Source organism: Trachymyrmex septentrionalis, unplaced genomic scaffold, assembly GCF_001594115.1.
Source record: "Trachymyrmex septentrionalis isolate Tsep2-gDNA-1 unplaced genomic scaffold, Tsep1.0 scaffold60, whole genome shotgun sequence".
Taxonomy (NCBI): domain Eukaryota; kingdom Metazoa; phylum Arthropoda; class Insecta; order Hymenoptera; family Formicidae; genus Trachymyrmex; species Trachymyrmex septentrionalis.
This window is the reverse complement of record NW_017305779.1, coordinates 4,977,339-4,990,759: the sequence shown is the minus strand read 5'-3', so window position 1 is coordinate 4,990,759 and position 13,421 is coordinate 4,977,339. Positions and strand designations below refer to the sequence as shown.

At 31.0% G+C, this 13,421-nt stretch overlaps 1 protein-coding gene across 1 annotated transcript in view; it reads right to left on the bottom strand.

The window, feature by feature from the left end:
* Positions 1–12,089: 12,089 nt before the first annotated feature.
* The window catches only part of LOC108752684 (metabotropic glutamate receptor 8-like), a 125,654-nt gene continuing 124,322 nt past the window's right edge, over positions 12,090–13,421 (bottom strand). Inside the window, exon 16 of the mRNA XM_018493714.1 lies at positions 12,090–12,299. Within this exon, the coding sequence (XP_018349216.1) occupies positions 12,090–12,299 (210 nt within the window). The remainder of the gene's footprint in view (positions 12,300–13,421) is intronic.

Below are 13,421 nucleotides of genomic sequence, written 5' to 3'. Positions count from 1 at the left end.
ATATAACACGTGTATATATATATATATATTTTTGCAAATTAATTAGTATAATTAGCGAACTAATTATTTTTCCAAATAATGAGGGTATGTATGTGTGTGCGCATTGTATAAATCGTATTTTTCTAGCATTCATTACAGTGAACACATACTTTGCGACTATTGTACATTATATTTTTCATACAAAGGTAGTTTATTTGAATCAACTTTATTCTTCGTTTTTTGTTTTTGATATAAGAGAGAAACATATGATATAATCACGTATTAAGTTTTCTGGTTAAAAACATAAAAATTATGAACAAATATTTGTCTGAAATAATTTTTCTAAAATTATAAGTCAAGATATTTGTCACTTTATTTAATTCGCGTATCTTATAATTTTCTGTTATCCCTGTTTTTACATGGAAACTTGATGTAACATTATAAAAGGAAAGGATTGTAAAATATTAATCAGCTACTTTTTAATGCTGATTATACAACAAAGATAATTTGTTGACAATATTTATTAGAGAATATGTTAAACGTATAATAAACTGTACTATATAACATATATAAATAAATTCATATATAACATAATAACTTAGAATGATATCATTAATAAAAGAGATACGAATGTGCTAGTTGCGACACTTGTTTTAACGACGAATTGTAGCCAGGTATCCTTGGAATGTTTATGAATTATTATCATTGATGAAACGATAAATGGCAGTAACTGACAGCATTGATTATTCGACTGAAATACATTTAATATATATGATTTCACACACACTCACATAACATACACAAAGTAATTTGATTTTATCAAAATTGAAAAGAGATTGTGAGTTTTTTTTACATAAATAAGCGCATCATTTACAAATAAATAAATTACATAAATTAATTTAGCATCTCTAAATAAATATACTAGAAACAATAAAATAATTATTGATGAAATTATCTATTTGTAGAAGTTTTAGAATAATTTGAACATATACGTGTCAAATATTGATTACAGAAGAAATTTGATGCGAGTCATCTTTTAAAGTTTTTAAGCTATTACGTAAAATTAATAAATAAATAAAAAAACACTTATTATTTAGCCGTAGAATGATTTTCTATTTTCATAAAGAAAGGTATAAAGAACAAAGCAGAGATATTTGAAAATTCTTTTGTCGTTATTCCAGCCAGGAAAGATTAACATGGAAGCGAATATCTTAAGAGATTAACATCTAGTTACAAACGGAATAACTCGACAGCGACATTTAAATAGTAATTATTTAAAAATTGTAACTAGAAGTAGTTATGTGAATTCTCCTAAAAATGTTTAACATGACATAAAGGTTTGACACGGGCAACAGCGCATTGCAGACCCGATAACGCCCACAAATTGTGGATACGTTCATTAACTTAAGTTTTATATTAATTGACGTATGACGTTCACGTCGCACGTTTTCGATGCGTGCGACGCTTATAAAAAAATTCGCATCTCTGCGGAGAGACCCGTTAATCAGTCTAAGTTCGTTAAACCTATCGACGATTTAACATACGAGGAGATTTTATATATATAAGCGAAATTTAATATCGCTGATTGTTGCGATTAGCGACATAACTTCATTTCTTTAGTCCGAAAACGGATAGGCGATCTTGGGGCGTGAAATTGGATTAAAAGATAAATGAATACATTTAGGCCCACAGAACTACCGATTAGGAAAAAAACTCGTTAGAATATTGAAAATAAAATAAATAACAGTAATAAATAACAAACAATGCTCTTTTTTTCGAATTTGACAAAGATTTCGCAATTCTTAAAATTGTTTAAATTCTGAAATTTTGTACATTGAAGTAAAGTACATATATGTACTTGATCTCTAATATTTATATACACAGTTGTAAAAGACTTTGATATTATATTTAGGATATTATATTATTCGATTATTATATCGATAAAACATTGTCTAGATTAAGAAGAAACAAAAAAAATTTTCTCTTATATTATTATAGGCCATAAATTTTTGTATTTAATATTTTTTTAATATTTTATAATTTTTTCTGTGATATTTAACAGAAATATAGAAAGTCAGATTATTTTGGATGTAAGGGATGTTTTCACTCTTATAGAACCGTTTATCAGCTAAAAAATTATTACGTAATTATATTTCATATACATATTATACTTAATGTTTACAAAATTTCAGAATTTTAGGAATTTTCCAGTTATTGAATATTCCTTTCTTCTAAAAAATAAAAGAAATTCTGGTAGCGGAAAGACACGCGTGTATTTCAGCTTTGAAAATAGTTAATTATATATTAGTTTATGCTTTTTCATTCGTTACAACTTATACACTACCGTTTTTCTTTTTACACATTAATGCTTGCACGTAGTGCATTGGGCAAAAAAACATTAACTTCATGATTGAAACGATCCTGTGTGTTAGTGACTTAATGAAATATAAGAAAGTTAAAAAGGAAGGCAATCAATAGATGAGCAATATAATTAGGCGTGATTTTTCTTAAAGTTCACAAGGTTGTCGGAAAACACACTATACATTCGACAGCGCAAGTTAGAACTTGATTCTACATACATAATATTATTTACATAGAAAATAATATTTTCTATAATGATAAATATACAATTTTTAAATTATTACATCTAATTTCTGGAATTAATTACAATCGCTTTATGCAGCGCTTCTTCAGTCTCCGCTTGAATCTTTTTATTTTCGTCTTAATTATATAGAAAAGAAATATTCGTGTGTAATGCGACAATATAACTATTACATAAATGTAAAAAATAACGAAACTTTAGCGAGAATATTTGCAATATGTTTGAAAGAAATCAGAACTGTTTACATTTAATTTGAATCTTATTCGCGAGAATGAATATATGTACTATATAAATGATTTTTTAAAGCCGCTGCTTTCGCACACATTTAATAATATCGCGCGCTAGATATAATCATGTTACATATTACGTATCTAATATTTTTTTCCTCTTATTTACAAAATCTTATCCGTGCTTACAATTAATATATCGACTTATTTCAAAAGACAACGATTCTCTTGCTGTTGTTAATATCCTATGATTCGCAATTATGATACCTATGGTATAATATTTGTTGACTTCTCACGATTCTTTTTTATACTAACATCAATTTGGCACCGTAATAGAAAACTCTGTTTTAAAATTGAATATTCCTCCGCGATCGGAAACGGTTGTTTACATGGTAACCGAGAATTTTCATTCGCATCTAACATTATATGGATACGGTCCATTTGATGTTATTAACAAATGTTTCGAAGCGTTTGATTGATTAATTAGAAGAGAAAGAATTTTTTACTAATTGACCAATTAAAAAATGCTTCTAAGCATTTATAGCATTAAGTAGACCGTAGCCATTATATGTATACATATATTTAATTTTTTCCATGATTCTAGTTAATATATCGATCTCAGTAGATACAGTGAGAGCAAAAAGTCTTCGTACAAAGAAATTTGTTATAAAAGAAAATCTTATTTGTAGAAAATAAACATTAATTTGCAATTTTGTACAATGAATACATTCTGTTCTAACATAAACAAACAAACTTTGCATGTATTCCTGATATTAGAAGCTAAATTTTTTGTCTGTATGAATACTTTTTGAGCATTCAAACAATACAATTTTTAATTTTCGCTTATTTTTTAGATGATATATTTTGTATAATTAATACACATCTTTTTGGTATATATAATTTTAAGAAACATACAGTCTATTTTATTCTTTATGAATAAATTGTTAATTATCCAACAAGAAATGATCGTCAATTAAACGACGAATCGGCGTCAAATTGATGTTGAAATCATCGTATTTATATTGATTCGACATCAATTCGATGACTCATTTCTCGCTGGATAAAATTTATTTTTTAAAAATAAAGTTTTTTTTAAAAAAATATTTTCTCTGTACGAATACTTTTTGCATTCACTGTATATGTATCAAACTCAATAATCGTATCGATTACTAAACGAGTCTGTGGAACTTTGCTATGGATTATACCGCGCAGCGGTATATCGCCAGTTCGTTAATTAATCGTTTTAAAATACATATTTAATGCACTCGAGTGTATTTCCACTGTTCGTAAACATTGATAAATATACATATCAATGTTTTTGACCAACTTCTAAGAGTAATATATTTTGTTTAAATAATATTCAAATAGTTTTTAAAACAAGTCTGCATAACGATATTTTTTTAGACTAATGTTCTTTATATTATTTAAATAAAGTTCTCCAAGACATGAGAAGATATGATTCGATCCGATAGGATCGGAGAACCTTTAACTAGGTAGGGCAAAGAACTTTTGTCTATTCATCGCGGAGCTTTAGAATAAGAAATTGCAAGAATTTGCACTTAAACATTGTAAATTAGACTCATACGAACAGGTCTCTCCTTAGACTAATACTGTTATATACAGAGTCAAGTAATATCATCATTCGTTTAATCAGCTTATTATCGCAGGCAGTTGTATATTTATCAAATTACTTACGCACCCTTCGGGCCGATAGTTCAATATACAGTTTTTCGTCGTATGTCCAATTAATATATATTTAACAATCGTTCATGCATCCTCACTACGTAATGTTCTATTAAGGCCCGGTTGCACCAACGTTACTTTAATTTTAAGCGAAGCTTAAAACTCTCTTTGTTTCTGTCTCTTTTCGGTTTTAAAACGGGATAGAGAGAGTTTCAAGTCTCGTTTAAAATTAAAGTAATGTTGGTGCAACCAGGCCTAAGTCGGATAACGATTTTTCATTGATATTTCATTGATATTTTTTATTTGCAAATATTAGAAACTTGTAATTATAATAAAAACATGATGGGAAGAAATCAAGTCCAGCGTTAATAAATAGTACCTAATGATAAATGCATTTATTTATATATACAAGGTGTTTTCGAGTTTTCCATACAAATAACTTTAACAGTTTTACAAGTTGATGTAAGAAAAAAAAACATAAATTAATCTAGTAATACATTTAATGGTTATGGAAATTAGTGCTGTAGAAAGTGCGCGATAAATATCAATGTAACGTTTAGTCAAGTATCTGACTTTTAATTAAAACAAGTAGTTAAAAAATTGTAATAATCGCTCGCAAACATGTTTCGGCTAATTTTTTAGCCATCTTCAGTAATATTTGATATTCAGAAACATTTTTTATACAAAACACACGATGAACATTGTACACTGAATGCATCTCATATTTCGTTGAAGTAGTATGTACTGAATGATAGCTAAAAAATTAGCCGAAATATGTTTGCAAGCGACTATTAAAATTTTGTAACTACTTGTTCTAATTAAAAGTCAAATACTTGACTAAACGTTACATTAATATTTATCGCGCACTTTCTACAGCGCTAATTCCTACAGCCATTAAGTTTATTACTAGATTAATTTATTCGTTTCGGGAATTATTATTACTATTATTATACATAAATATAGGTCTCAAAATTTTATCTAAGTTTGCATTTCTAAATGTCGTCTATGTCAATACAAGTTTGACATTGATGTAATTTTGAATTTATTATCTTTTTACAAAGAAATCTTTATAAGAAGATTTTCTTACTGAAAAAAGAGTTTGGTTGCATTAATTGGAATTCTGATTTAAAATTAACAAATCAGAATTTTTTGGTTAAATCTGCTATAATTTTAGTTAAAATAAATTCTAATTGATATGATCAGAATTTTTTGTGCGTTCATTCATTTTCAATTAGAAATGTTTTCAATGCTCTACCTATATTCTCACACAAAAAGTAATTCAAATTTACGTCATGTCAAACTTGTACTGACATGAACGACGCTTTGAAATGCAAACTTATTGTTAGATAAAATTGTTTCTCACACATTTCATATTTCTGTTATAATTTTTTAATAAAGTATTTTAGGATCTATGTTTATGTAACATTTTTTTCTTATCTCATAATCAATTCATAGAACATACTGTTAAAGTTTGTACAGAACATCTGGAAATATCCTGTAGATGTATATATATAGTTTTTTACATTTATCTTCATAAAATAAAAAATAAAATTTTTGGATTCTATGTTACTGATAAATTATTGTTCATTCAAGACAATTTTTTAGAAAAGTTCAAATATATTACTTAATAAAATTCCTAAAATCTAATAAAATAAAATAATTACTTTACTTTACTTTTTATTATTACCTAAAAAATCTTTAGTAGTTTTATATCGCGTTATTCGACTTAATCACGAAGACTTGATATACAGTCACAGAAAGTAGCTCACATGATGCTAGACACACACGTTAACGGATATTATATTAATACATGCATTCAGTATCAACGATATCTCTTTAGATTTCAACGCTATGTATTATAATATTTTGTACAATCATTAATTAAGAAAAACTTAGGTAAAACTGTAGGAAAGGGGAGCAACCGCAGATAATCTTGACTTTGACATATGTTGTCAAGGTTAACACCCTGAGTGATCTTCAACAGGTTTCAGCCGTCCATTAAAAAGTTATTATCAAAAAAAGTTTAAAAAAATAACGTTTTATTTCTGCTATATATAATATGAAAAACTTCTTCACCCTTCCTTGCTTACATAATAACTTTCCACGCGAAGCAACTCTCACCCCACCTCCTCCCCTACTGTTTAAGGGCGCGCGGCTTCCACACGAAGCGACTTCCACCTAGTGGATATTAAGATACTTGCCTTGAATTATTATAGTTCAAATATGTCATAAAAAATTCGAATTAATTTGAATATGATTCGAAATCATACAATCTTAAATGTCTTGAGAAATCTTGAATGTCTTGAAAAGTCTTGAATGGCTTGAAAAGTTTCGAATGTCTTGAAAAGTCTTGAATGCTTTAATAAATTTAAACAATTTAAAATTGTTTCTTAAGTTGATTTTTTTTTTTAATTAAAGTGAAAATACATTTGACGAAAATAAAAATTTACTTGATTAAAAAAAATAAGATTCAAGCCAAAGAAAAATGTATTTAATTTCAAGAAATGACATTCAAATCAAAGAAACTTTTCTTTAATCGTATAGCAACGCTCAAATTTCTTTAATTCAAACAAATATTTTTTTTAACCCTTACCCTATCAGCTACAATTTGGTGCCTCATCCATACAAACATGGGTACTAGAATTGCGTCCCTGAGCAGGGGAGGAAAATGGGATGAAAGTTGCTTTTCATGGAAGACATGCACTCCTAAGCAGGGGGAGGGAGATGGATTGGAGATGGGAGAGGAGTAAAAGTCACTTTGCGTGAAAAGTTGGAAAATGTATTTTAAAGTAAAAAATTCCTGTTTTATATAATAGAAAAAAAGATATAATTTTTCAAACTTTTTTTGTTAATAACTTTTTAATGAATGACGAGCGACGGCTGAAACCTTTTGGAGATCACTCAAAGTCATGACCTTGACAACATATGCAAGGTCAAGGTCATCGACTGCTGCTTTCCTTTTCTGCAATTTTATCAAGAAATATCCTATTTTTCTCGGGGAAGCGAGATTCCGCGATCGCCCAATCATAACTATAACCGTAATATATGTATTTATGGACGCCCACACAAAATTATCAGAGATATTAATTATAATAGTTAATTAAAATAATGTAATTAAAAATATAATTTAATTAAACCACAAAAGACATCGGTAAAACACAAACTGATGCTTCGCGATCCATAATGTTTCTTAAGTATTATAAATGAAATACAAGTTTGGATTTTATATAATAAAAAACCAAACGAGTAAAAAGAATTGAAAAAATTTGCGAAGAAAGAGATAATTTAATGACTATATCCAAACTTACTTTCGAAATGTGATCATAGAAATATTTGTTTCAAATGATATCAACTTAGATTATAGATAAACAGTTAATAGTATTTTAGGCATATCGTATATGTATGTACTACGCGCCAAATAATTCTACAGAAATCGAATTATAGTAAGACATTCGTATGTTTTGATATTCTCTGAAAACGATAATAACAGTTCTAACAAGTCGATAGACTTTGCCATCGTTTGCCAACGCTCTACGCTTACGGATGGCTTTAATAACAACACTAATGTAGTCGCCGAATAACGCTTCGTCGAGTCTTTCTTATCTAGCAATTCTTATCGTGCTGCAAGTAAAATCATTTTGATTTTGGCTTCTTTGTACAAGAATATGCGTTACTTGAGGTCGGTGTGATCTGTCTCTCTTTACCTCTCTCCCTTTCTCGTTAAAGCAGTTTATTATTAGGCGTATTCTCGATGTAACAACTATGTTGAGACGTGTTAAAAATCGATTCATCGTTGTCTCAATTTTAGCGCTTTCACTGTATCTCAAATTACGTTCGAGTTAACATTAATATTCCGTTTTTGCGAAGATCTATATATCTCCTATTCGGCACATGTTACTTTTACTTAAAATTAAGTTATGCAAACGTTCCTACGCTGAAATTGGAAGAGGGTAAAGTGTGAATTAAATTTGTACTTGACATTTTCAATTTTATTGTAGCTATTTTTGTAAAAAAGAATCTTGCTCACTTTTATGTGGTCTTTTATGAGTTCTTGCATTTGAAGAACCTTACATATAGGTACTAATAAAACTTATAATTAGATAAAATAAAAGATTATTGTTAAAGATTGTTAATCACAATGTTCCATAAAAACAATTCTCTAAGTCGACGTTGTTCAGAGATATTTTATTGTTCGAAACATCGGACATATTTTGACATGAAATATAAAATATCTCGAAGACTATTGATTTTTTGATAACTTTACTTTAATATTTTTATATTAAGAATATATTTCAAGAAATTATATCATGTAAAAAATTATTTAATTTGATTTAAAAAATGGTTATAATTTTTATATGATCATGAAAAATCGAATTGCTGATTCTAGGGGGCTTTTTTTTAATAGATATAAAATATTCAGTTTATCATTCCTCGATCGATCAGTATGTAATTCATTACTATACGCGAGAAGTTCAAAATGGGCAAGGTTCCTTCAATATATATATATATATATATATATATACATATATATAATAAGACCAATTTTCACTTTAAAGCCAAATTAAAAATAAAAGTGATGGATTTTTAAAAAAGACTGGATCACCGCGACCAAATTCTTGTTTCGAATATTTGCAACTGGCACTTCTACGTAATCGCTGTTACTATTATATATAATCAGTATGCGTCTTGTTTCTACTGCAACTAAGATTAACACTATTGCTAACATTCGCATCCGTGATTCGTCTTCAAGCGATAGGATGCGATAATTATTTGGATAATTTGTTTTTATCGAATTTTAATATGTCCTAATACATTCATATCCGTTCATAATTAATTAACGTACATACACAATATTCCAAAATCAGTGGGTGAGTTTTAAGAACCTTCTTTGCATGATTTCGAGTAATATATAATTAGTTTGAGTAATTTATCATTACTGCAGTATCATGTATTTCGATACCCGAACGATTTTATCATATTACAAATAATAAATAAAAAATTTTGCTATTTATTTCGCACAAATTAATTACGAGAAATAACAAATATTTTATTCATACAAATCCTCTTGTAAACGATAATATATAAAATGATATAAATACATCTCATCTATTATTTTCACGTCGAAATATGTGATACTTTTCGAGTTTCGGTCAATCTGAAACTCATATAAGCATCATCGTTATTGACACATCCATATGTAGGAAAAAGGTTTTTGTTCATGAGAAATGAATGGACCTCAAAAATTCACCCGTGTGATGCTGGAAACTTGCTGAATACCGCGAATACGGCGAAAGCGTGGCATTCGTGCGTCGAGGACAAAGCACGAAGGTTTTCGATACGAATAACTATACAAAATCGTAGTCTACGAAAGAACCTTTTTTTGGATGACTAAATTGTGGTCGTCGAGTATGCGTTTTTGTGTACGGTCGTAAATATCACCCTTTGCACTCAAAATTAATTTGATAATTTCCTATCGTCAAAGAATTTATCTTCCTAGTTTAGTTTCTTAGCCAAAAGAAGACACAATAATTCAGAAATACTGCAGAAATTATCCAGTGAAAGCTTTTCTGATTTTGTGATTTAGAGATTCATAAATTAAATTAAATTAAACTAAATTAAAATATTTCATAGCTTACTCTTATTATTTAGTTTGATGATAAGAAAATATCAGTCAGTTCAGTTACGTAGGGTATTTCTTAAGTATGTACTGTTCAATATTTCAAAATATAAATATTAAAAAAAATTGATTTTTTAAATCCAGCAGCCGAAACTTGTAATTGTTTTATATATTAATATACGCCGTTCTACTTTTTCTTATTTTATGTATCTATGACTATGATCTTTAATTAAATGTATTATGCGTCGACTCTTTTTCGCCGTTCACTTTGTTTATTTCATTTTTTACAGTCTTGGCTAACTGGAGATATTTTATCAAAGCTCAACTAACGAAAGTTCCAAAAATTATTTAGATAGTCATAATAATAAGAAAAAAAATATTTTATGTGACAACAAAAAATTACTTAGAGTAAAAAATAAAGTATTATTGTACAATTAAAAATGAATAAATGAATAAAAAATTTCGAAAGGGTTCGAATCCTCAAACCCCTTCTCATCTAGATGTCATCATGTCATGCTGGATAGCACTTAACAACATGAGCAGGAGAGAACAGGAGAGGATGCGTACCTCCTCTCTAAATTTTGGCAAGGAGAAACAATTAAATTATAAAAAATAAAATGCTTATTGTCCAATTTGTGGCTCAAACATTGTTCGTAAGTTCACTGAAGCTCCTTGAAAGCTGACTTTAATATAAGTATTTTAATAAATTTTGTTTGAAAATACATTTTGCCCTTTTTTTCTTCTGACAGTCTTCTGACTGAAATCCTGGGTACGCCATGTTTAAGAAGTCCTCCGTATAATTCTGTATATGCAACTACGTGAGTGCAAAGAGTTGAACAAGTGTTGTCAAATCATTTACATCTCATGGGAATATACAAAACTTCTGGCGCTTATAAAACGCTGCGGCAAGATTGATGAGGTCCTTCATATTGGTCGGAAACTCCGTGAAGGATGCTGAAAAAGGAATCCGTCGCGATTGGAGATGACCAAGTTTGAATACTACGACGAAAACTCGGAAAAGGTCGGCGAGTCGCTATAGCTTAGAATCTGCTCCTCGTTCGGGCATGATTCTTCTTTCTTCGCGCGCGCTTCTACTCTCTCGGAGATGCTGCTGATCATGACTTCGTTGCGATCTCTCGGCTCGAGAAGGAAATAGAAGAGTATATGGATTAGAAATCGCGATGTTCTCTCTCTCTTGCCATCTCGTAATAATATAAAGCTGTAATGAACGTAATGAAGCATAATGACAAAATGATAAAAAGCGCTACAATAAACAATATAGCGAAGGAGTTAGTAATGACAAAGCTCTCCGGAAAACAAATTTTCGAAAGCAACCGAAAAGAAAATGTTCTGTAAAGCAATTAAATAAGTACTATCAAGTATCTGCTTTGAATGAGCAATTAAATACATAATCAAAAATTACAGCCAATTTAAATTCCTTGAGGATAGAAAACGAGGATAAAAATGATATCATGGCGATAGCTTTTTATAAAAAAAAAAAAAAAGATTTCTCGCGGACCAAATTTAATTGACCTAATGGGAGTAAGTTGAGCTCGATTAGACCTCACTGTGAGGATATTAGGTATACGCTCTTTCAAAAAGCCGTTCATCTCGTCGATATCCCTGTGGAAATAATCCGCTATTAAAGGTAAGGAAAATCCATCACCTGATCAGAGTCGTGACACGGCTCGGCCTGACTCCTTTCGCGCGCTTGACACATCGCCAGGCTCATCGGCGGGCTGGCTGTGAGTTCCGGCAGTTCCTGAACGGTCGACAGCTTGCGCTCCTCTTCGTCGTCGTCGTCGTCGCCGCCGCCGCCGCCGCCGCCGCCGCCGCCGCCGCCGCCGCTGCCGCTGCCACCATCGCAGCTGCAACCGCCGCCGGCACCGCTGCCATGACCGTTGTCGGTGCCGTTGACATACACCTCCGCCTCGGTCCTCGCTCGATGCTCTGGACAGGGAGGGAGGTGTATGAGAGCGACCTAGCTAACAGAAGTCTCTTCGACCGACGGACTCGCCAGCGCCTGGGTCTCACCGTTCGCGTGCTTCCGCTCGTCCGGACGTCCCGCGCCTCCGCGGGACATCGGGGGGCTGCTACGAGAGCCCGAGGTCACGCTCTGCATCGTCTGGCTGCGACCGCCGGCGAAGCGCATGCTGTACGCCGCGCGATTACCACTCTGCATGCCGCTCGTCTGTGAAGGCCCGAATGAATTTTAGGCATCATCGGACGTGACATCCAGGGATTTGGAGAACAAGGGAGAAGGATTTTAGCCTAATATTAAATTCCCCTCGGGATGTGTTTCTACAATACGCACCAATGCACATCAAGAACGATCACGCGCGGATTTATCAAGCGCACAATAAGCATCTCGATTAATGGATTGGAAATTCATTGCTCAATAAATTCCACAAATAGTGCGGTAACTTACGCTAAATATCAAATTGATCAAATCGTTAGCGTTACTGTTAGCATACGCCTTTACATCAATTTCAATTCCGACATTTATGCGCCTTCGTGCGCACCGATGCGTCCCGTTCAATTTGGTATAACATTCACAATCAATTCTACAACGTTTGAACACAGTGTCCACGTTCACTGGTCTGTGCCCGCTGAACTCGTGCATGCTTTCTCTCCTAGAAATATAGATTTATAGAGACTCGATATGTTTTCGCAACTGTACTTCAATAGAGCGTATTACTTTATTGATGGATATTATTTACAAAGAAGCCCAGATTTCCACACGATTTATTTAATCTTAAAAAAAAGTGTTTAATAATTTAAATAAATAAATAAGAAGACCTTACGGTGCGATTTTCTAAACGAATTATGCGGTCAATTATTACAAGACTAGTTTTTTCATCATACTTTAATTTTTAATAAATTGTATTAACGAATTCTACGATATAAACGCACGCGATAATTATTATATGTATACTAGTATATAATTAATTTCAATAGCTTCTTTCCTTGTTTTATCGAAATGCTTCGTCGTGTGCTGATTCTCATGATGGAATATGGGAACCAACATAAATAGCTTCAATGATCGTAACGTTAACAAAAGATAGTATTTGGAAGGGAAATATGTTCATTCCAGAAAATTGAATCAGTAATTTGCATCATATTGTGCTTTCTAATCAATAAACCGTTTATAATAGTGAACCTCAATGTATGTGTAATTAACTGTAGCATTAAATTAAAGTTTGTTTCGACATACTTGTTGTGCAGAGAAAAGATTAATAGGTAGGAATCTGTTTACTTGCGAGAGGAAGAGAAAGCGATAATTTGAACGAGTAATATAGGTATATATATATAT